Source organism: Heptranchias perlo, chromosome 27 (assembly GCF_035084215.1).
Source record: "Heptranchias perlo isolate sHepPer1 chromosome 27, sHepPer1.hap1, whole genome shotgun sequence".
Classification (NCBI taxonomy): domain Eukaryota; kingdom Metazoa; phylum Chordata; class Chondrichthyes; order Hexanchiformes; family Hexanchidae; genus Heptranchias; species Heptranchias perlo.
In genome coordinates, this window is record NC_090351.1 from 21,234,141 (window position 1) to 21,255,530 (window position 21,390).

Here is a 21,390-nt window from a genome sequence, read left to right on the forward strand (position 1 = left end):
ATCAGATAGCAAAAAAAAATGTATACAAGACAAAACGTTTCAATTTTCTTATCCTAGATCCACTTGACAAACCAAGGTCTGATAGCTTGGAAAGCTTGAAAGATAAGATGGGACAAGGCATGCTGCCAAGGACAAAATGTGTGTCCGTTAGACACCTATTTTGTATACTTACTCAGCTAAGAAGAAAAACAATATTATCTTAAGATTTTGCTGTTTAACAACCCAAGTTTTGACTCTAGCACTACACTCAACAAAAGAAATATATGCTTTCAAAGGTCAAGAAAGTAAACAAACCTATAAAATGGTGCCCTCTTGAGGAAATTTGATGCAAGAGCTAGGATTCAAATTGCAGCTCATAATTAACATTAGTTAAGGATCATTAAGAAATAAGCAATTAAGCAGCAGTTTATATTTTATTTCCAATTTTTTTCCATTTCTGAATGCACTGACTCTTGTTTGGGAAGAGTACACAGGCACTGCCAACGCTCAAGTGCGTCACCCAAGAGATCATAAGGCCGATTTTAACTATCAGCGGAGAACAGGCAGGCAGCGGACAGAGTGCGCCTGTCGCATACCCGTTCTTGCTGGCGGGAAGCCCGAGCCATTTAGAGGCCCATTTCTCATTTCCATACTGCCAGTGAGTTGTGTGGTGCATCTCGCTGGTTTTGAGAGAGTGGGAAATCGGCTGTCTTCCACATTGAGTTGGCGGATAGTTGGAGATTCTGCGGGGGGCGGGAGGGACCTCCAACAAGCTGGCAATGACCCAGGTTCTTTTGTGGGCCCAGGAGGAGCACTCCTTTTCGACTAGTGCCATGGGATCTTCACCATCCACCTGATTCAGTGGAACAGGAAGAAGATGCCATGGTTTAATGTCTCATCCAAAGGACAGCACCTCCAATAATGCAGCAGTGCCTGAGTATTTCATTGGATTGCCGGTGTGCATTATATGTCCAAGTCCTGGAGTGGGGCTTGAACCCACAAAATTCTAAGTCAGAGGCAACTAACTGAGCCAAGTTAGCCAAGTGGATGGCATGCTAAAGATTTTTTCACAGTGCAAAGAGAATTGCTACCTAATAATTAATAAGTAGGAAGTGTGTACAAAATAATAATGCTGACCTATATTGGCTCCCAGTCCCCCAATGCTTCAAATTTAAAATTCTCATCCTTGTGCTCAAATCACTTCCTATCTTTATAACCTTTTCCTGTCCTACCATCCTATTAGAATTCTGCATTCCTCCAGTATTGGCCTCTTCCCAAAATCTCTTCACCCCACCACTGGCAACCATGCCCTCAGCCATCTAAATCTGGAATTCCTTCCTTAAGCCACTTTCCCTCTCCACCTTCCACTCCTTTAAGATCCTCCTTTAAACCCACTTTGTCCAAGCTTTTAGTCACCCCTCTTAATACCTCCTTCTGCACAAAATAATAACTCTACCTCTGCGCTGTCTTTTTTTTGCTATTAACAGGGAATAGGACAGCAGCTGAACAACTACTTTACTTCATGCTAGAATATTAACCTTATCTACGCTATAGATGAAGCATATTGTGGGGAATTTATTATTTTGATAATTTAGCAGTTCCTTTAAATAATAGTCTTTCATGCACTTTGTATAAGTATTCTATTTAAAAACTGCTCTATATCTTTAAAGATCTTCAGAGACATGGCTGATTTAATTTTTATTGTTATCTTCGTTCAGAAAACAGATTTAGTATTCATTAATTGAAGTAAGTGTAGTGAAAGACTGTGGAACATGGAGAAGTCATGGAAAGATTGACGTTTGATTTTTTTTTCAGGTTTATCTCTTCATGTTTCTGCTTGAGTAAGGAGAAACTTCTAAAACCTAACCTCCAATGCCACTAAGGTGGTGTATTAAGGACTTTAGAAGACTCAGTTGTTAAAGAAATAAGAAGGTTTTTTTTTCATACAGTGCATGTGTCCCAGAACACACGCCCGGCAACTATTCCTGTTTCATTGCTGTACAACTTCAGTGATGAGATATTTAAATTGCAACATTCACTGCTGGTTTCAGTCCAGGTTCCCACTGGTGATTTTAAATCTCCTCTTCCTCTACCTTGATGGGCTGTTTCCAACCTTAAATCGATGGCAGGAGCTGAGAGTGAAGGCAGGATCTCGAAGATAGGGTTGCCCTAATAGCGCTGGAGGAGCAGAGTGAATCCCTATCAGCCGTTGCTTTGACAAAGGGATACAGTAAAAATCCAAACTGGCTGTATACATAGAATCCATAGAATGATACAACACAGAAGGAGGCCATTCGGCCCATCGTACCTGTGCTGGCTCTTTGAAAAAGCTATTGAGGTGCCCTGTTGAGGTGCAACCTGTCCATCTTGTACAGATCCCTCCTGCCCTAGAACAGATCTGAGTGTCCCATGAATCTGAAGCTCTCCTTCCTGCACCATTTCTCCAGCCACGTATTAACCTGTCATATCTTACTGCTCCTATACTCACTAGCACATGGCACTGGGAGTAATCCAGAGATTACTACTTTTGAGGTCCTGCTCTTTAACTTCCTACCTTGCCCCTGAAACACTGTTTGAGGATCCCGAACCCTTTTCCTACATTTGTAATTAGTTCCAACATGGACCACGACTTCTGGCCATTCCCCTTCAGCCCTCAAAGATCTTGACACAGTTGGGCTTTGGTGAGACCTCACCTGGAGTACTATGTACAGCTTTGGTCTCATTATCTAAGGAAGGATATACTTGCCTTGGAGGCGGTGCAACAATGGTTCACTAGATTAATTCTTGGGATGAGAGGATTGTCCTATGAGGAGAGATCGAGTAGAATGGGCCTATACTCTCTGGAGTTTAGAAGAATGAGAGGTGTTTTTATTGAAACATATAAGATTCTGAGGGGGCTTGACAGAGTAGATGCTGAGAGGTTGTTTCCCCTGGCTGGAAAGTCTAGAACTAGGTTGCAGGATAAGGGGTCGGCCATTTAGGACTGAGATGAGGAGGAATTTCTTCATTCAGAGGGTTGTGTATCTTTGAAATTCTCTATCCCAGAGGGCTGCGGATGCTCAGTTGTTGAGTACATTCAAGGCTGAAATAGCTAGATTTTTGGACTCTAAGGGAATCAAGGGATATGGGGATCGGGCTGAAAAGTGGAGTTGAGGTCGAAGATCAGCTATGATCTTATTGAATGGTGGAGCAGGCTCGAGAGGCCTATGGCCTACTCCTGCTCCTACTTCTTATGTTCTTAAAATGTTCTGCACTAGTTCAGTGATGTCCATTACCCTAGCACCAGGGAGGTGACACACCATGCGAGACTCACGTTGGTGGTTGCAGAAACGCCTGTCTATCCCCCTATCGGATCCCCTATGACCACTGCATTTCTACACTTTGCTGTGCCCCCCTGCGCAGTCATTTTTCCCACAGTGCCATGGATGTGTTCTAGATTGTATTCCCCCGAGATGTTGTCACCCTCACCAGTATTCAGCACTGAAAAACGATTTGAGAGTGCCACACTCCCGGAGGATTCCTGCCCTGCCGGATGGCCACCCACTTACTATCCTCCTCTCTGTAGCGGCGGGGTGGACTACCTCCTGGAACCCTGAGCTTGAGTTCAAGCAACTGGAGGCACTTCCTGCGGACATATGAAGCGCCCTGGAGTCCCTACATGGCACAGGAATTGCAGGCAATGGGTCTCAGCTGTCCTATCATTTTGCTTAAAAGTCTATCTACTTATGTTTTTCTCTCTCTATATACATATTTTATGTTTATATATATATGTATATGCTTTTAGTTCAGTATTCCCTTAGTCCTATTTATTGATAAAACAGTTGGACTATAACCTGGTGTTGTAAAATTCCTTGCATTTGTCAACCCCAATCCATCACCGGCATCTCCACATCATCCTATTTATTAGTTATTATTTATTTATTATTCATGTAAACCAGATTTTTATTTATTTAATACAATTCGGATCCCTTTAATGTTTTCTTTAGATGTGTGAGCAGGTTTTTGTTTGTGTTTTAGGCATAAGTGTGTGTGTGTGTGGGGGAGGGGGGTTAGGGTGTGTTTTATTTAAAACAAATCAAAACCCAAATAACAGTGTCAAGGAATCATTTTATTTTGAGGATCTAGGAAGCACTCCAGCCCCTGTGGTGCCCACCGGTCGCAATGTTGGTATCTTCAGCGAATGGGACCATTTGTAACTGACTCCTCCTCCCTATTTTTAACAATTGTAAACAATTTTACAACACCAAGTTATAGTCCAGCAATTTTATTTTAAATTCACAAGCTTTCGGAGGCTTCCTCCTTCGTCAGGTGAACGATGTTGAACGATGTTCACCTGAGGAAGGAGGAAGCCTCCGAAAGCTTGTGAATTTAAAATAAAATTGCTGGACTATAACTTGGTGTTGTAAAATTGTTTACAATTGTCAACCCCAGTCCATCACCGGCATCTCCACATTATCCCTATTTTTAAGGGGCTTAAACAGAAAAAGAAAAAAAACCCAATTGCTACACTTCTGCACATGCGCCCCTAGTACATTGGCGCGGCGCATGCGTGTCAGCGGCTAGAGTGCAGCGTCATTGAGAGCAGGTGACACGTCACAGAAGAAGATGGAGGAATATGCACGAGAGCCCTGGTGAGCCGGCCCAGGGGCGACCGTTAACGGCCGTTTGTCCACAGGAGACGGACTAGTCCGCTGGTAGCGGAGAGCCGGGGGAGGCTACAGGGCCCGCTGGCGCTGTGCGGACGAGCGGCTGCAACTGCAGCACCGGCCTGTCGTTGGGCAAGATACCGATCGCGCTGCGCGTATCTGTGACCTTCCTGATGGAGCGAGTGTGCGGCCCCCCCCCCCCCCCGGGAGAGGGGAGCGAGTGTGCGGGCCCCCCCCCGGGAGAGGGGAGCGAGTGTGCGCCCCCCCCCCCCCGGGAGAGGGGAGCGAGTGTGCGGGCCCCCCCCCGGGAGAGGGGAGCGAGTGTGCGCCCCCCCCCCCCCCGGGAGAGGGGAGCGAGTGTGCGGGCCCCCCCCCCCCCCCCGGGAGAGGGGAGCGAGTGTGCGGGCCCCCCCCCGGGAGAGGGGAGCGAGTGTGCGCCCCCCCCCCCCCCCGGGAGAGGGGAGCGAGTGTGCGGGCCCCCCCCCCCCCCCCGGGAGAGGGGAGCGAGTGTGCGGGCCCCCCCGGGAGAGTGGAGCGAGTGTGCGGACACCCCCCCCCCCCCGGGAGAGTGGAGCGAGTGTGCGGACACCCCCCCCCCCCCCGGGAGAGTGGAGCGAGTGTGCGGACACCCCCCCCCCCCCCCCGGGAGAGTGGAGCGAGTGTGCGGACACCCCCCCCCCCCGGGAGAGTGGAGCGAGTGTGCGGACACCCCCCCCCCCCCCCCGGGAGAGGGGAGCGAGTGTGCGGACACCCCCCCCCCCCCCCCGGGAGAGGGGAGCGAGTGTGCGGACACCCCCCCCCCCCCCCCGGGAGAGGGGAGCGAGTGTGCGGACACCCCCCCCCCCCCCCCGGGAGAGGGGAGCGAGTGTGCGGACACCCCCCCCCCCCCCCCGGGAGAGGGGAGCGAGTGTCCGGGAGGTATGAAAGGAACCGAGTATACGGGCCCCCGGGAGAGGGGAGCGAGTGTCTGGGGGGGGGGGGGATGTGCTGCGGCTGCGATGTCTGTAGGAGAAGTGTCCTGGCCTGGGGGGAAGGTGTAAGAACATAAGAAATAGGAGTAGGCCATACGGCCCCTCGAGCCAATTCAATCAGAACATGGCTGATCTTCGACTTCAACTTCACTTTCCCACCCGATCCCTTGATTCCCTTAGAGTCCAGAAATCCATCTATCTCAGCCTTGAATGTACTCAATGACTGAGCATCCACAGCTCTCTGGGGGAGAGAATTCCAAAGATTCGCAACCCTCTGAGTGAAGAAATTCCTCCTCATCTCAGTCCTAAATGTCTGACCCCTTATCCTGAGACTATGCTCCCTAGTTCTAGACTCTCCAGCCAGGGGAAACAAGCCTCTCAGCATCTACCCTGTCAAGCCCTCTCAGAATCTACATGTTTCAATGAGATCACCTCATTATTCTAAACTCCAGAGCGTATAGACCCATTCTACTCAATCTCTCCTCATAGGACAACCCTCTCATCCCAGGAATCAATCTAGTGAACCTGTGTTGTATTGCCTCTAAGGCAAGTATATTGTTCCTTGGGTAAGGGGACCAAAACTGTAAACAGTACTGTGGGTGAGGTCTCATCAAATGCCTGTACAATTGCAGTAAGACTTTCTTACTCTTGTACTCCAACCCTCTTGCAATAAAGGCCAACATACCATTTGCCTTCCTTATTGCTTGATGTACCTTCATGTTAACTTTGTGTTTTGTGTACATGGATACCCAAATCATTCTGAACACCAACATTTAATAGTTTCTCACCATCTAAAAAATATTCTGTTTTTCTGTTCTTCCTACCAAAGTGAATAACCTCACGTTTCCCTACATTATACTCCATCTGTCATGGTTCTTGCCCACTCATTTAAACTGTCTATATTCCTTTGCCGACTCTGTGTCCTCCTCACAGCTTACTTTCCCACCTAGCTTTGTATCGTCAGCCAACTTGGATACATTATGCTTGGTCCCTTCATCCAAGTCATTAGTATAGATTGTAAATAGCTGAGGCTCCAGCAGTGATCCTTGCGGCACCCCACTAGTTACAGCCTGCCAACCTGAAAGTGACCAGTTTATTCCTACTCTCTGTTTTCTATTGATTAAACCAATACTCTATCCATGCTTAATATATTACCCCCAACTCCAGGAGCCCTTACCTTGTGTAACAACCTTTTGCGTGGCACCCTATCGAATATTGGAAAGTGAGTGTCCAGGCCTGGGGGAAGGTATATCGGAAGTGAGTGTCCGGGCCTGGGGGAAGGTATATCGGAAGTGAGTGTCCGGGCCTGGGGGAAGGTATATCGGAAGTGAGTGTCCGGGCCTGGGGGAAGGTATATCGGAAAGTGAGTGTCCGGGCCTGGGGGAAGGTATATCGGAAAGTGAGTGTCCGGGCCTGGGGGGAGGTATATCGGAAAGTGAGTGTCCGGGCCTGGGGGAAGGTATATCGGAAGTGAGTGTCCGGGCCTGGGGGAAGGTATATCGGAAAGTGAGTGTCCGGGCCTGGGGGAAGGTATATCGGAAAGTGAGTGTCCGGGCCTGGGGGGAGGTATATCGGAAAGTGAGTGTCCGGGCCTGGGGGAAGGTATATCGGAAAGTGAGTGTCCGGGCCTGGGGGGAGGTATATCGGAAAGTGAGTGTCCGGGCCTGGGGGGAGGTATATCGGAAAGTGAGTGTCCGGGCCTGGGGGGAGGTATATCGGAAAGTGAGTGTCCGGGCCTGGGGGAAGGTATATCGGAAAGTGAGTGTCCGGGCCTGGGGGGAGGTATATCGGAAAGTGAGTGTCCGGGCCTGCGGGGAGGGGCTGTTCATGAAGGAGAACTGAGTGACTGGGCTCTAGGGGGAGGGGAGCTGTTGGGGTGATTATCTAGGCCTTTGTGGAGAGTGGGAGGTGCTGTTGGGGAATGTGCTGTGGCTTGGATGTCTAGGAGAAATGTCCTGGTCTGTCGGGAAGGCAAATGGGGTGTGTGTCCTGGCCTGGGGAGGGGGTGGAACGTCTGTAAAAGAGTGTGTTTTGGCCAGGGGTGATGTCCTTATGGGAGTGTGTCTTGGCTCTAGGGGAGAGGGTAGCTGTGGGGGAGGGGGGGTGCTATAGGAATTGTAGTCAAGGTAATTTATGGTGCGCTGGCTGCTTGGCCTGAGCTTGTTCGCTGTGAGGAACTTAAGTGTGTGTTTTTCATGGGATTTTATGGCCCTTGCCTGGTCAGAGAATACTGATTGCACACAACAAGCTGACCTCAGTCTGGAGGGATTCCTGAATGGGAATTGTCAGCTTGACTTGTTGGTAACACTTTGGAAGGTTGTGGGTTCAAGCCCACTTCAGGATTTGAGCACGTACCCTAGGCTGACACATCAGTGCATTTTCAGAGATGCTGTCCTTCGGATGCAACGTTAAACTGAGGTCCCACCAGATTGTTCCACTGATTCGAATGGATGTTATAAGATCCCACGTATTATTGATAGAAGAGCAAGGTGTACTCCTGGTATAATGGCTAACATTCCTCCTTCAACCTGTACCACTAAAATCAGATTAACCAGTCATTTATGTTTGTGGGATCTTGCTGTGTGCAAAATGGCTATGGCATTTGCCTACTGCATTTCAAAAATAATTTATAAGTGAACTGCTTTGAGATGTTTCTGAGATGTGATTTTTTTTTTTGCAATGTTTCTGGCTGATATGGAGGGGGCATCTATTGAAGCCCCTGCTGATGAATGATTTTAGTATTGAATTTCTGATTTAAAGGGTTTTTGAGTTTGATTTCATGAGGCCTTTCTGGTTACACAAAATCCATATATCCTGTAAAAATGTACATTTTTAATCCTTACAGATTCCGGAGGTAATTTAGTAATTGAGCAAATTTACTGAAAGTTGTTACATAAAATTAGCAGTAGTGCTGTTTGAGACTGGCCATGGCATGTTGTACAAATGAGTTAGGTTAGATGTGCTCTGGGAAAAACTGGTCTGTTTAATGGACTGAGAAAATACTGCTGTTGACATGCAAAACAATATAAATAGTTGATCAACTAATTTAACCAAGAACAAATGACATTCTAATTGTTTTTACCTTTTAAAATTATGAGGAACAGCAATGCAATAGGAGCTATGATTAGTGATATCTGTGCTGTTCTTCATAATCATAACGGCAATGAAAAATCTAAAAAACTCAATTACTTGGATTAAGCGGAATAAGTTTCCAGGAAAATTGATGTTACCAATGGTTTGCTGCACCATTACAATTAACTTCTGGTGATACACCATTTTTTTAAAAAGCTAGAGTCCGTTGTGGTTAAACTAAGCTGATCAAAGGGTGAGCCTGCTGATTTCTACATGGCTACCATTAGAGCAATTCCACAAAAATTTGTCAGCAGGAGGTAGTGGTGAATAGCCTTGTCAGTCCGTGATTTTGCCTTTCCTCGGTTGGACAGCTAACATGACCAAGGTATATTTCCTAATGTGCAGCATGTAAGTAATGTAGTTTTTCTTTCTTGTTAGCCCTTGGAGGATAGTTGATGACTGTGGTGGTGCCTTTACAATGGGTGCCATTGGTGGTGGCATATTTCAGTCTGTTAAAGGCTTCAGGAATGCTCCAGTGGTAAGTCATTTCACAACCCTGATAAAAGTTCAGAGATATTGATTTTGAACATTTTTAAGTCACCAATTAATTATTTTGTGCAGCCCCTTGGCCATTATCTGTAATGCTGCTGATAGATGACTTGTAATGTCAGGGTGTTCATTTCGGTGTGCAATGTATCTTGAGCTGAAAAGGGAAATTTTTTTTGATAACTCTTCCCTCTTCGCTTTCTACTCTATTGTTGCCTTCATTACCACCAGACTTGATTACTCCAATGCTGACCTTCCATCATTCACCCTCTCTAAATTTCTGCTCATCCAAAACTCTGCTGCCCATATCCTACCCTACACCAAGTCCAGCTTGCCCATCACATAGGAACAGGAGTAAGCCATTCAGCTCCTCCAGCCTCTCTGTCATTCAGTTAGATCATGGCTAATCAGTATCTCAACTCCATTTACCTGCCTTTGATCCATATTCCTAATACCTTTACCCAACAAAAACCTATCGATCTCAGTCTTGAAAATTTCAATTGACCTAACATCCACAGCCTTTTGTGAGGGAGAGTTCCAGATTTCTGCTACCCATTGCGTGAAAAGTGTTCCCTGATTTCACTCCCAAGTGGTTTAGATCTAATTTTAAGATTTTGCCCTTGTTCTGGATTTTCCTATCAGAGGAAATAATTTCCCTGTATCTACCCAATTGAATCCCTTTCTCATTTTAGATCTCAATTAAATCGCCACTCAACCGTCTAAATTCAAGGGAATACAAATCAAATTTATGCAACCAGTCCTAATTTAACCCTTTAAGCCCTGGTAGCATTCTGGTGAATCTGCACTGTACCCCTTCCAAGGACAATATATCTTTCCTGAGGTTCGATGCCCAAAACTGAAAGTAGTACTCCAGATGGGGCCTGACCCACTGTACAACTGAAGCATCACTTCCTCACTTTTGAATTCCAACCCTCTTGAGACAAAGGCCAACGTTGCAGCTCAAAACTGGGCATCCATGAGGTGCTGTAGGCCATCAGCAGCAGCAGAATTGAATTCCAGCACAATCTGTAACCTCATGGCCTGCCATATTCCTCACTCTACCATTACCAACAAGCCAGAGGATCAACTCTGGTTCAAAGAGGAATGTAGAAGAGCATGCCAGGAGCAGCACCAGGCGTACCTAAAAATGAGGTGCCAACCTGGTGAAGCTACGACTCAGGACTACATGCATGCTAAACAGTGGAAGCAACATGCTAGAGACAGAGCTAAGCGATTCCACAACCAACGGATCAGATCAAAGCTCTGCAGTCCTGCCAGATCCAGTCGTGAATGGTGGTGGACAATTAAACAACTAACGGCAGGAGGAGGCTCTGTAAACATCCCCATCCTCAATGATGGCGGAGTCCAGCACGTGAGTGCAAAAGACAAGGCTGAAGCGTTTGCAACCATCTTCAGCCAGAAGTGCCGAGTGGATGATCCATCTCGGCCTCCTTCCAATATCCCCACCATCACAGAAGCCAGTCTTCAGCCAATTCGATTCATTCCATGTGATATCAAGAAACGGTTGAGTGCACTGGACACAGCAAAGGCTATGGGCCCCGACAACATCCCGGCTGTAGTGCTGAAGACTTGTGCGCCAGAACTAGCTGTGCCTCCAGCCACGCTGTTCCAGTACTGCTACAACACTGGAATCTACCCGACAATGTGGAAAATTGCCCAGGTATGTCCTGTCCACAAAAAGCAGGACAAATCCAATCCGGCTAATTACCGCCCCATCAGTCTACTCTCAATCATCAGCAAAGTGATGGAAGGTGTCGTCGACAGTGCTATCAAGTGGCACTTACTCACCAATAACCTGCTCACCGACGCTCAGTTTGGGTTCCGCCAGGACCACTCGGCTCCAGACCTCATTACAGCCTTGGTCCAAACACGGACAAAAGAGCTGAATTTCAGATGTGAGGTGAGAGTGACTGCCCTTGACATTAAGGCAGTATTTGACCGAGTGTGGCACCAAGGAGCCCTAGTAAAATTGATGTCAATGGGAATCAGGGGATAACTCTCCAGTGGTTGGAGTCATACCTAGCACAAAGGAAGATGGTAGTGGTTGTTGGAGGCCAATCAACTCAGCCCCAGGACATTGCTGCAGGAGTTCCTCAGGGTAGTGTCCTAGGCCCAACCATCTTCAGCTGCTTCATCAATGACCTTCCCTCCATCATAAGGTCAGAAATGGGAATGTTTGCTGATGATTGCACAGTGTTCAGTTCCATTCGCAACCCCTCAAATAATGAAGCAGTCCGAGCCCGCATGCAGCAAGACCTGGACAACATCCAGGCTTGGGCTGATAAGTGGCAAGTAACATTCACGCCAGGCAATGACCATCTCCAACAAGAGAGAGTCTAACCACCTCCCCTTGACATTCAACGGCATTACCATCGCCGAATCCCCCACCATCAACATCCTGGGGGTCATCATTGACCAGAAACCTAACTGGACCAGCCGTATAAATACTGTGGCTACAAGAGCAGGTAAGAGGTTGGCTATTCTGCGGCGAGTGACTCACCTCGTGACTCCCCAAAGCCTTTCCACCATCTACAATGCACAAGTCAGGAGTGTGACGGAATACTCTCCACTTGCCTGGATGAGTGCAGCTCCAACAACACTCAAAGCTCGACACCATCCAGGACAAAGCAGCCCGCTTGATTGGTACCCTATCCACCATCCTAAACATTCACTCCCTTCACCACCGGTACACAGTGGCTGCAGTGTGTACCATCCACAGGATGCACTGCAGCAACTCGCCAAGGCTTCTTCAACAGCACCTCCCAAACCTGCGACCTCTACCACCTAGAAGGACAAGAGCAGCAGGCACATAGGAACACCACCACCTGCACGTTCCCCTCCAAGTCTCACACCATCCTGACTTGGAAATATATTGCCGTTCCTTCATCGTTGCTGGGTCAAAATCCTGGAACTCCCTTCCTAACAGCACTGTGGGAGAACCTTCACCACATGGACTGCAGCGGTTCAAGAAGGCGGCTCACCACCACCTTCTCAAGGGCAATTAGGGATGGGCAATAAATGCTGGCCTTGCCAATGATGCCCACATCCCATGAATGAATTTTTAAAAATTAGCCTTTTGATAACTTTTTATACTTGTGATTTAGCTTTTTTTGATTTGTGTACATGGACACCTAAATCCCTTTGTTCCACCACAGCTCTTAGTCTCTCACCATTTAAACAGTATTTCGATTTGCCTTTCTCAGATTCAAAGTGGGTGACCTCACACTTCCATCATATTGAACTCCGTCTGCCATAGTTTTGCCTACTCACTTAGTTTGTCTGTGTCCCTTTGTAACTTCCTGCTGCTAACCAGACAATGTACTGTGCCTCCTAACTTAAGTGTCATCTGTAAACTTGGATATACAACTCTCTATTTCTTCATCCAAGTCATTAATGTATATGGTGAAAAGCTGAGGCTCCAGTACCGACCCCTGGGGAACACCAGTTGTCTCATCCTGCCAATCAGTTAATGTTCCCTTTATCCCTAATCTGTTTCCTATCTCCCAACGAATTGCCAACCCATGTCACAAGGTTACCTCCAATTCTGTGCACTTTAATTTTTGCTAATAATCTCTTGTGCATAACCATATCACATGCCTTCTGGAAGTTCATATAGACAACATCCATAGACACTCCCCTATCCACCCTGCCAATGTCCTCTTCAAAAAAAAATCAACTAGATTAGTAAGACATAACCTACCCTTCACAAATCCATGTGGACTGTCTGATTAGCTGATACTTGTTCAAGTGCTGATAGATTCCAGTAACTTCCCCACAATTGATGTTAAACTGATTGGTGTGTAGTTATCTAATTTCTCCCTTTTTCCCATCTTAAATAATGGAGTGATGGTTACAGTCTTCCAATCCAAAGGCAGAATTCCTGAATCTAGAGCTCTTTGGAAAATTATGACAATGCATTTCAAAGGAGGAAAGGTCAGTGGCAAGAGCTTAGGAAGATAATTCAAGAGCATGGGCCTTGGCTGCTGAAGGCATGGCCGCCAACGGTGGGATAAAGAGACAGCGTAGCACGAGGCCGGAGTCAAAGGAACGGAGTGTTCATGGACCTACTTTGGCTCCTGATCTCCCCCCCCCCCGTGCCTCATGTAAAATTCTCATTCTTGTGTTATAAATCCCTACATGGCTGCGCCCCTCCCTATTTCTGTATCCTCCAGCCCAACCCACCCCCTCTCTCCCTGAACACCCTGTTCCTTTGACCCTGACCTCTTGTGCATACCCTGTCTCTTTGCCCTGCCATTGACAGCCGTACCTTCAGCTGCTAGGCCCCCATGCTCTTAAATTGCCTTCATAAGCTCTTTCTACTGACTTTTCCTCCTTTTGAGACCTACTGCTTTGACCAATTTTTTTGGTCACCCCTCCTCTTGTCTTCTTTGGCACAGCACCCGATTTTCCTTATGCCTCTGAAGCACCTTGGGATGTGTTTTGTATGTTAAAGGTGCTATATAAATGTAAGTTATTGTACATGTATACGTCTTCTATGTACTAAGTTTTTGGCTTTATACGTCTAAACATCACTCAATTTCATAAGATACCACTAATTTTGTAGAAATATTAAGGATGAGATTTTTGGTATGCTGTACAAATGTAGGAGTCTGTGGAACAATTGATTCCATGCAGATTGGATGAAGTACACAGGAAGTCTTGAATTTGGTTTGAAGCCTTCCACAAGTGTGCATACAAGCACAGTAGCAGCTTGTACAATCACAATAGTACGTACAACCACATATCGTGGTTAAAATCCTTTGTGATTAAATACTGTAGCTAATTTTGGCTTTGGGTGAGTAGCACAGCTATTAATGCTTTTTCAATATATTGAAAACAGTTTTTTGTATTTGCTGGCATTTCTTTAACCTCCAGCCCAACCCACCCCCCTTTCCCTGAACACACTCTTCCTTTGATTCTATGCATACCCTTTTCCACTGCTTTCAAGCACTAGTTAGCCTACGTATTTTCTTGTTTTTACAAACAGGGAATGAGTCACAGACTTCGCGGAAGTCTGACAGCAGTTAAGACCAGAGCTCCACAATTAGGAGGTATGTTAATTGTATTTGTACAACAATATAAATTTTATATTTCATTTCTAAAATTAAAGACCCAGCTATAATAGTTTGTCTTTTAAATCGTGTTGGTTCTGTGAAAAATGGATTCAGTACAGCTTTACAAAACTAGTTTTAGTAATTAAATTATTTCACTATGTTATGGGAGTACAAACCATTCATTAAATTATACCAACAGAGCTATCCTTTTGTCAGTGTGGCTTAATTAGTTGACAGCATCAATTGAATAGAGTTTTATCTGGCGGCTATGTGATAGCCTGTTGCCTCCACTGTATATTTGCCCTTTTTAGCAACAGAAGTCAAAGTTTAAATGAGACACCTGTTGGGGCTACCCCTCTACAAAGTGTTAGTTGCTACCATCGAGCTGTCTGTATTCTCTGCCGCAGCAGTGGCATATTATAGCTAAATGTGACCAACTAATGCTGCTTTTTTAACCTGACCTGGATTGCACAACTTTAATTATATAGTTAGTTACTTTTATTTGAGTGGAATGTTTTAGTATTAATTTTGCGGATGCCTGCTAAGCAACAGAAAAAGTTCAGAAGGAAAACAAACTCCTGATTGAAAGACAAACACGGCTTTTTTTGTTGAAGCATTTCCACTGCTTAATAATGTAACCAAATTATTAAAATAAATAAATGTTATGAACTATTCTAACCATTTCTAACCCACCACTGTTTCATTGTGTTCTGGTCACAGTATGTAGTTATCAATATTGTTTTGTATACTAAATACTTCTTTAAACTATATTTCTCAGTTTTCTGTTGCTGAAAAGTTGAGAAGTAATTTAGACCAATTTATTTTATGTAGCTAACAGTCTCCCGTGTTCATTTTTTTTCTTGTTTTTAGGAAGCTTTGCCATTTGGGGTGGGCTATTTTCAATGATTGACTGTGGCTTAGTGAAGGTCAGAGGTAAAGAAGATCCGTGGAATTCTATAACCAGTGGAGCCTTAACGGGAGCCATATTAGCTGCAAGAAGTAAGTGAAACAAGCTGTATTTTTGTAACTGTGAGTCAGTGTGATGTCTCTACTTGGTATGCAACAACAAGGTACTAATAGCATTGCAAAAAAAAACAGGATGATCCCAAGAGGCTTTAGGATCATGGATGTTCTTTAGCGGGTAGAATTTTTGCTGCCTAGTTGACTTTAAATACGATTACCCTGACTTAATAGCAGTCTTTCACTGTGAATCTTGCTTTTATGCTGCCCTAACAGACCCAATTTTTCAAGTCTTTCTTTGTAATTGTATTTCCTCATAACGATCAACATCCTAGTGAGTCTACATTGCACTCTCTCTTACTTCCTCAGCATCTTTCCTACAGTTTGGAGGCCAAAATTGCATGCAGTACCTCAACTTAAGTGGTCTTACTAAGATTTTATATAGATTCAACATTAAATCTTGATTTTTATATTCTATACCTCTTGCCATAAAACCAATTATTCCATTAGCATTTTTATGGCCTTATCTACTTAAGATGCTGCTTATTGAAGCTGCAAGCATTTTGAGCTAGACAATTAACACTTGTGACATATTTGTATATTTGTTATATTTAATGTAAGATGTTTGATGTCTTGAGAATCTGAACCCCAAAATCCCTCCTTCCATATCACCCAACCATCCCCAATTAAAAGTATTTTTTTAAATCAGTGTATCACTTCACACTTACTGACAATGAATTCCATTTGTGACTTTTTAGGCCATTCCACCATTTCACCAATATCCCCTTGCAGCCTCTTTTGGTCTTCCAGGCTTATTTACTATATATCCTATTTTAGTATTGTCTGCAAACTTGGACATCAGTCCTCTAGCCCTGTATCTTAATCATTGATGTATATAGTGAACAGAAGCAGTCCCAGAACAAAACCTTGTGGGACACAACTATCCACTTCCAACTGGCACTCTGATTCCTACCGTCTAACCAGTTTTTAATCCAATTTACTACCCTTCTCCTAATTCTGTATTCCTTAATCTTTTCCAGTAGTCTCCTGTGTGGTACCTTGTCAAAGGCTTTCTGAAAGTCTCTGTACACCATATCCACTGCATTTCCCTCCACCACCACCACAACAGGAATGTTAGTTTTATACTTCCTCTGAGAAAGAAAATCTGTTTGTAAAACATGAGTATACTCTGGTTTGATATATTCTCACTTTCTGTGTTCTAGAGCATTTATTATAATTCATAAACAATGTGGGCACTTTCATTTAGATGGTCCAATGGCAATGGTGGGATCTGCTGCTATGGGAGGTATACTTCTTGCCTTGATTGAAGGGGCTGGAATAATGCTCACACGATTTGCATCAACACAATTTCCAACAGGTAAGTTGTGAATATGAAGGGATCGGCAATAAATGTGGCCGTGCCAGTGTTACCCACGTCCCAAGAACAAATATAAAGAAAATATATTAATAAAACGTATATATTCAAGTGTATCAGCATTCTGCTGTGGATGGAAAGGTTCACCTAGTGTGCAGACATTTCCACAGATATTGCCCCAGTGAGCCCACTAGGAGGACTATTTCAGCAGTGTATCATAGAAAGTTACGGCACAGAAGGAGGCCATTCGGCCCATTGTGTCCGTGCCGGCCGAAAAAGAGCTATCCAGCTTAATCCCACTTTCCAGCACTTAGTCCGTAGCCCTGTAGGTTACGGTACTTCAAGTGCTCGTCCAAGTATTTTTTAAACGAGTTGAGGGCTTCTGCCTCTCTCCCTTTCAGGCATCCTCAGGGTGAAAACATTTCTTCTCAGCTCCCTTCTAATCCTTCTACCAATTACTTTAACTCTATGCTGCCGGCCACTGACCCGTCTACTAAGGGAAATAGGTCCTTCCTATCCATTCTAGACCCGTCATAATTTTATATACCTCAATTAAATCTCCCCTCAGCCTCCTTTGTTCCAAAGAAAACAACCCCAGCCTATCCAATCTTTTCTCATAGCTAAAATTCTCCAGCCCTGGCAACATCCTTGTAGATCTCCTCTGTACCCTTGAGTGCAATCACATCTTTCCTGTAATGTGATGGCCAGAACTGTACGCAGTACTCAAGCTGTGGCCTAACCAATGTTTTATACAGTTCTAGCATAACTGCTCTTATATTCTGTGCCTTGGCTAATAAAGGAAAGTATCCTGTATGCCTTTTTAACCACCTTATCTACCTGTCCTTCTACCTTCAGGGATCTGTGGATATGCACTCCAAGGTCCCTTTGTTCCTCTACACCTCTCAGTATCCTCCCATTTATTGTGTACTCCCTTGCCTTGTATGCTCTACCCAAATGCATTACCTCACACTTCTCTAGATTGAATTCCACTTGCCACTTTTCAGCCCACCTGACCAGTCCATTGATACCTTCCTGCAGCCTATAGCTTTCCTCCTCACAATCAACCACATGGCCAATTTTTGTATCATCTGCAAACTTCTTGATCACACCCTCCACATTCAAGTCCAAATCATTAACATATACCACAAAAAGCAATGGACCTAGTACTGAGCCTTGTGGAACCCCACTGGAAACAGCCTTCCAGTCACAAATACACCCGTCAACCATTACCCTTTGCTTCCTGCCACTGAGCCAATTTTGAATCCAACTAGCCACTTTCCCTTTGATCCCATGGGCTTTTACCTTTTTGACCAATGTACTAAGGTTCTTCCCTCGGGCACTTTTCCTTTCCTCCTGCAGGTGACACTTGTGCAGCTTCCCAGATTGAGTTGTGTCTTCATAGCATTGTTAGTTATGATTAAAGTGATGAAAAAGTTTCATTGCTTGGTACGGCATGAATTTCAACATTATTGTAAATGTAATATTTCAGTTGTCTGCTTTCTGCAGTACCGAGGAACAGAAATACTTGGGAAAACAACTTTTTGTATCAAATGTAGAAGCTAACACATATTGTAAAACAAAGTAGTTGTTTGTTAATGTTGGCTGGTATCTAACAACTTTATGTATGACACTTTATGTATGAATTGGTCCAAATACTGTTAGAGTAATTGATATAGCTGAAATTTTCAGTAAGAGTTATGCCATCTAGCAAATTACATATGCAGTTAGTATTTTTACTTGAACCGCTTATGATATGGGTTGGACTATTTCTACAAACTTTCATATGTGCATTCTATTATATTTCTATTAGCAAAAGAAATAGCATCTCAATTAAATGCTGTAAGTCAGGAATGTCCAACCTTTTACAGCTAGTGTCTAGACATACGTGTGCCAAGGACTTTGTGGGCCAGATTTGGGACCACATCTTGACTACCCCAACTTTGGACAATTCCTCATGATTGGAAATTAACCATTGTAATAAAAAGAGAAGAATAAAGTAACGGATCCAATTATTGTATGTTAATGGTTATAATTTACAAAATTATAAAAATGTAAACCTGGTTGCAATTTTAAAAATGCTTTGAAAAGACTGTTAGAAGCTCTACAAGGAACAATTGCCAAGTGCAGTAAAGTTGTTTTGGTAATGCACTAATTCTCCAAACTGGAATTTGGCAACAACTGCAAGAAAGTGAGCTACCTCGTACAAACAGTGGTGTTGGACCATATTAGAAGTGTTTAGAATTAATTTGGGAGAGGTGAAACAAAACCAGTGATTAGATTGTTCTGCAATTGCTACTGAAGAGAAGCTAGAGAATATATATTTTTAAAAAAGTATTTTTTAAAACTGAAGTATCTTTTTCCCTCCTGTAGGTCCACAGTTTGCAGATGACCCTACTCAACTACAAACTCCATCATTTGGCGACTATAGACAATATCAGTGACAAATTTATTAAAATACCTCTAGCTTTGTGGATGCTGAAAGACTATAGTGTCATTAAGGGGGAAAAAAATCACTCAGGACATCCTGTGAAGAACACACTTTCATATATGTAGTCATATGTAACCAATTTTTCAAGGCTGTTGATGTGAGTTATTGCAGGGGTTGGTATGGTTAGAAAAGGCCATTGCAGAACATTTAAGAATGTATAAAATGATTTGCTGCCAGTGGCCTTGTAATATATGTATATACGGTATATGCCATATTTTATCTTGGTATGAAGGCCCTTGTATCAGTAGAACTGTTATGTAATCCAAAATTTTTGTGCCTGAGTTTTATAGTTTTCTCCAGTGAATATATTTGTAAACTGAGTGATAATCTGTTGACAACGTGTCCCTTTTGTGTCATTTCAAATCTGCAAAATATAATTACCGCATCCAGTCTCTTCCTAAGAAGTAAAGTACTGTACTCTTTGACATTTATTTCAACCAGTGAGATCACAAAACGTTAATTGAGGAAAAATAGAGCTGTTCCACCTCATTTACATTAAAAATTTAAGGCCAAATCATCCACTTTGTAGGAATTTTAATGATTTAGTTTATTTAATTCTTTGGGTATGAGCTTTATAAAACCACTTGCTGTGATCTGTGCATGTTTTGGTAGGACCCAAGTCGTCATGATTGGAAATTATAGTGGTTAAGATAAAGTGTGAGCATTATTTGAGCCATTTTATTTATAGTATGAATTCAAATTAGTAAATTGGAGGGGGGAGAGAGTGAGTGAGAAAGAGAAGGGAAACCGGTCTACTCATTACCTTTACAGTAAAAGATGGGAATCTCGGCACAAATATTTACAAGAAAACCCTTGTATTGACCAGTAACGACTGGCTTTTCAAATCTAACGCTGTAAGCTTCTAAATATCACTTTGCTGTCCTTCAACACCTTGTATTGAATTGTGCATGGTACCTAACCAAATTGCCATTAGGAGTTATAAATTGTGGCACAGTGAAGAATACTAATACATGATGAGAAGATCTTATTTGTGTCTTAGCACTGATAAGAACATTTAGTTTTATTTTAACTATCAGAATACCAAAAGTGTATCCTCAATAAATGAGAAGTGTTATTTGTCATATTATGGACCTATCTGTTCATTTTTACCCTACTGTCCAATTCATGGAATTTATGTGGGATAATCCAGTCAACAGATGGTTTGACTGCCTTACCAGGAGGTACAATTGAACAGTTCAGCCACATGTGTTCCCAAGAGTTGGGATGTTCCCTACGTTCTCCCCAATGTGCCTTAATTACAGTGAAACCTCTGTTGTAGCCTCTTTTAGTGAGAGTATTCACTTCCGCTGAATTGAAAACAGTTGGTACAGTAGGTCATTTGAAATTAAATTTTGCACGAGTGTTACAGCTGCTAGAGAGTACACACCCTATAAATCTGGCCTCAACTCTAAAAGAAAAAAATTCTAAACAACTTTCTCATTTTATACCCAAGGCTAAACTGCAAAGAAACTTTTCTATTTTCCCACTGATTATGAACATTAACTTTCAATTTTTTTTAAATTCATTCATGGGATGTGGGTGTTGCTGGCATAGCCTGCATTTATTGCTCTTGAGAAGGTGGTGGTGAGCTGCCGCCTTGAACTGCTGCAGTCCGTGTGGTGATGGTTCTCCCACAGTGCTGTTAGGTAGGGAGTTAGAGGATTTTGACCCAGCGACGATGAAGGAATGGTGTGTAACTTGGGAGGCTAATGTGCAGGGGTGTTGTTCCCATGTGCCTGCTGCCCTTGTCCTTCTATAAGGAATCTTACAACGCCAGGTTATAGTCCAACAGTTTTATTTGAAAATCACATGCTTTCGGAGATATCTCCTTCGTCAGGTGAGTGACTCACCTGACGAAGGAGATAATCTCCGAAAGCTTGTGATTTTCAAATAAAACTGTTGGACTATAACCTGGTGTTGTAAGATTCCTTACATTTATCCACCCCAGTCCATCACCGGCATCTCCACATCTTGTCTTTCTAGGTGGTAGAGGTCATGGGTTTGGGAGGTGCTGCTGAAGAAGTCTTGGCAAGTTGCTGTACTGCATCCTGTGGATGGTACACACTGCAGCCACGGTGCGCTGGTGGTGAAGGGAGTGAATATTTAGGGTGGTGGATGGGGTGCCAATCAAGCGGGCTGCTTTGTCCTGGATGGTGTCGAGCTTCTTGCGTGTTGTTGGAGCTGCACTCATCAGGCAAGTGGAGAGTATTCCATCACACTCCTGACTTGTGCCTTGTAGATGGTGGAAAGGCTTTGGGGAGTCAGGAGGTGAATCACT

The 21,390-nt window shown here is 44.0% G+C and overlaps 1 protein-coding gene across 2 annotated transcripts; it reads left to right on the top strand.

Annotated features, from left to right (window-relative positions):
- Window positions 1–1,836: 1,836 nt before the first annotated feature.
- Window positions 1,837–20,194, top strand: timm17a (translocase of inner mitochondrial membrane 17 homolog A (yeast)). 2 transcript variants are annotated; one of them, XM_068007441.1, is made up of 6 exons: window positions 1,837–1,862; window positions 9,107–9,206; window positions 14,223–14,286; window positions 15,160–15,288; window positions 16,517–16,627; window positions 18,995–20,194. In XM_068007441.1, exons 1-6 carry the CDS (start codon window positions 1,852–1,854, stop codon window positions 19,063–19,065), a joined length of 486 nt encoding a protein of 161 aa, XP_067863542.1. In that variant the 5' UTR covers window positions 1,837–1,851; the 3' UTR covers window positions 19,066–20,194. The 2 variants fall into 2 exon arrangements, with proteins under 2 accessions (XP_067863542.1, XP_067863541.1); XM_068007440.1 differs by lacking the exon at window positions 1,837–1,862 and adding an exon at window positions 4,512–4,610.
- The last annotated feature ends 1,196 nt before the right edge of the window (window positions 20,195–21,390 follow it).

Bases quoted from the DNA above. Each gene is read 5' to 3' on its own strand.
- timm17a (XM_068007440.1), top strand. From the start codon at position 4,585: ATGGAGGAATATGCACGAGAGCCCTG. The intron at 9,207-14,222 runs GTAAGTCATTTC...TTTTACAAACAG, and splicing joins GCTTCAGGAATGCTCCAGTG to GGAATGAGTCACAGACTTCG. The intron at 15,289-16,516 runs GTAAGTGAAACA...ACTTTCATTTAG, and splicing joins AGCCATATTAGCTGCAAGAA to ATGGTCCAATGGCAATGGTG.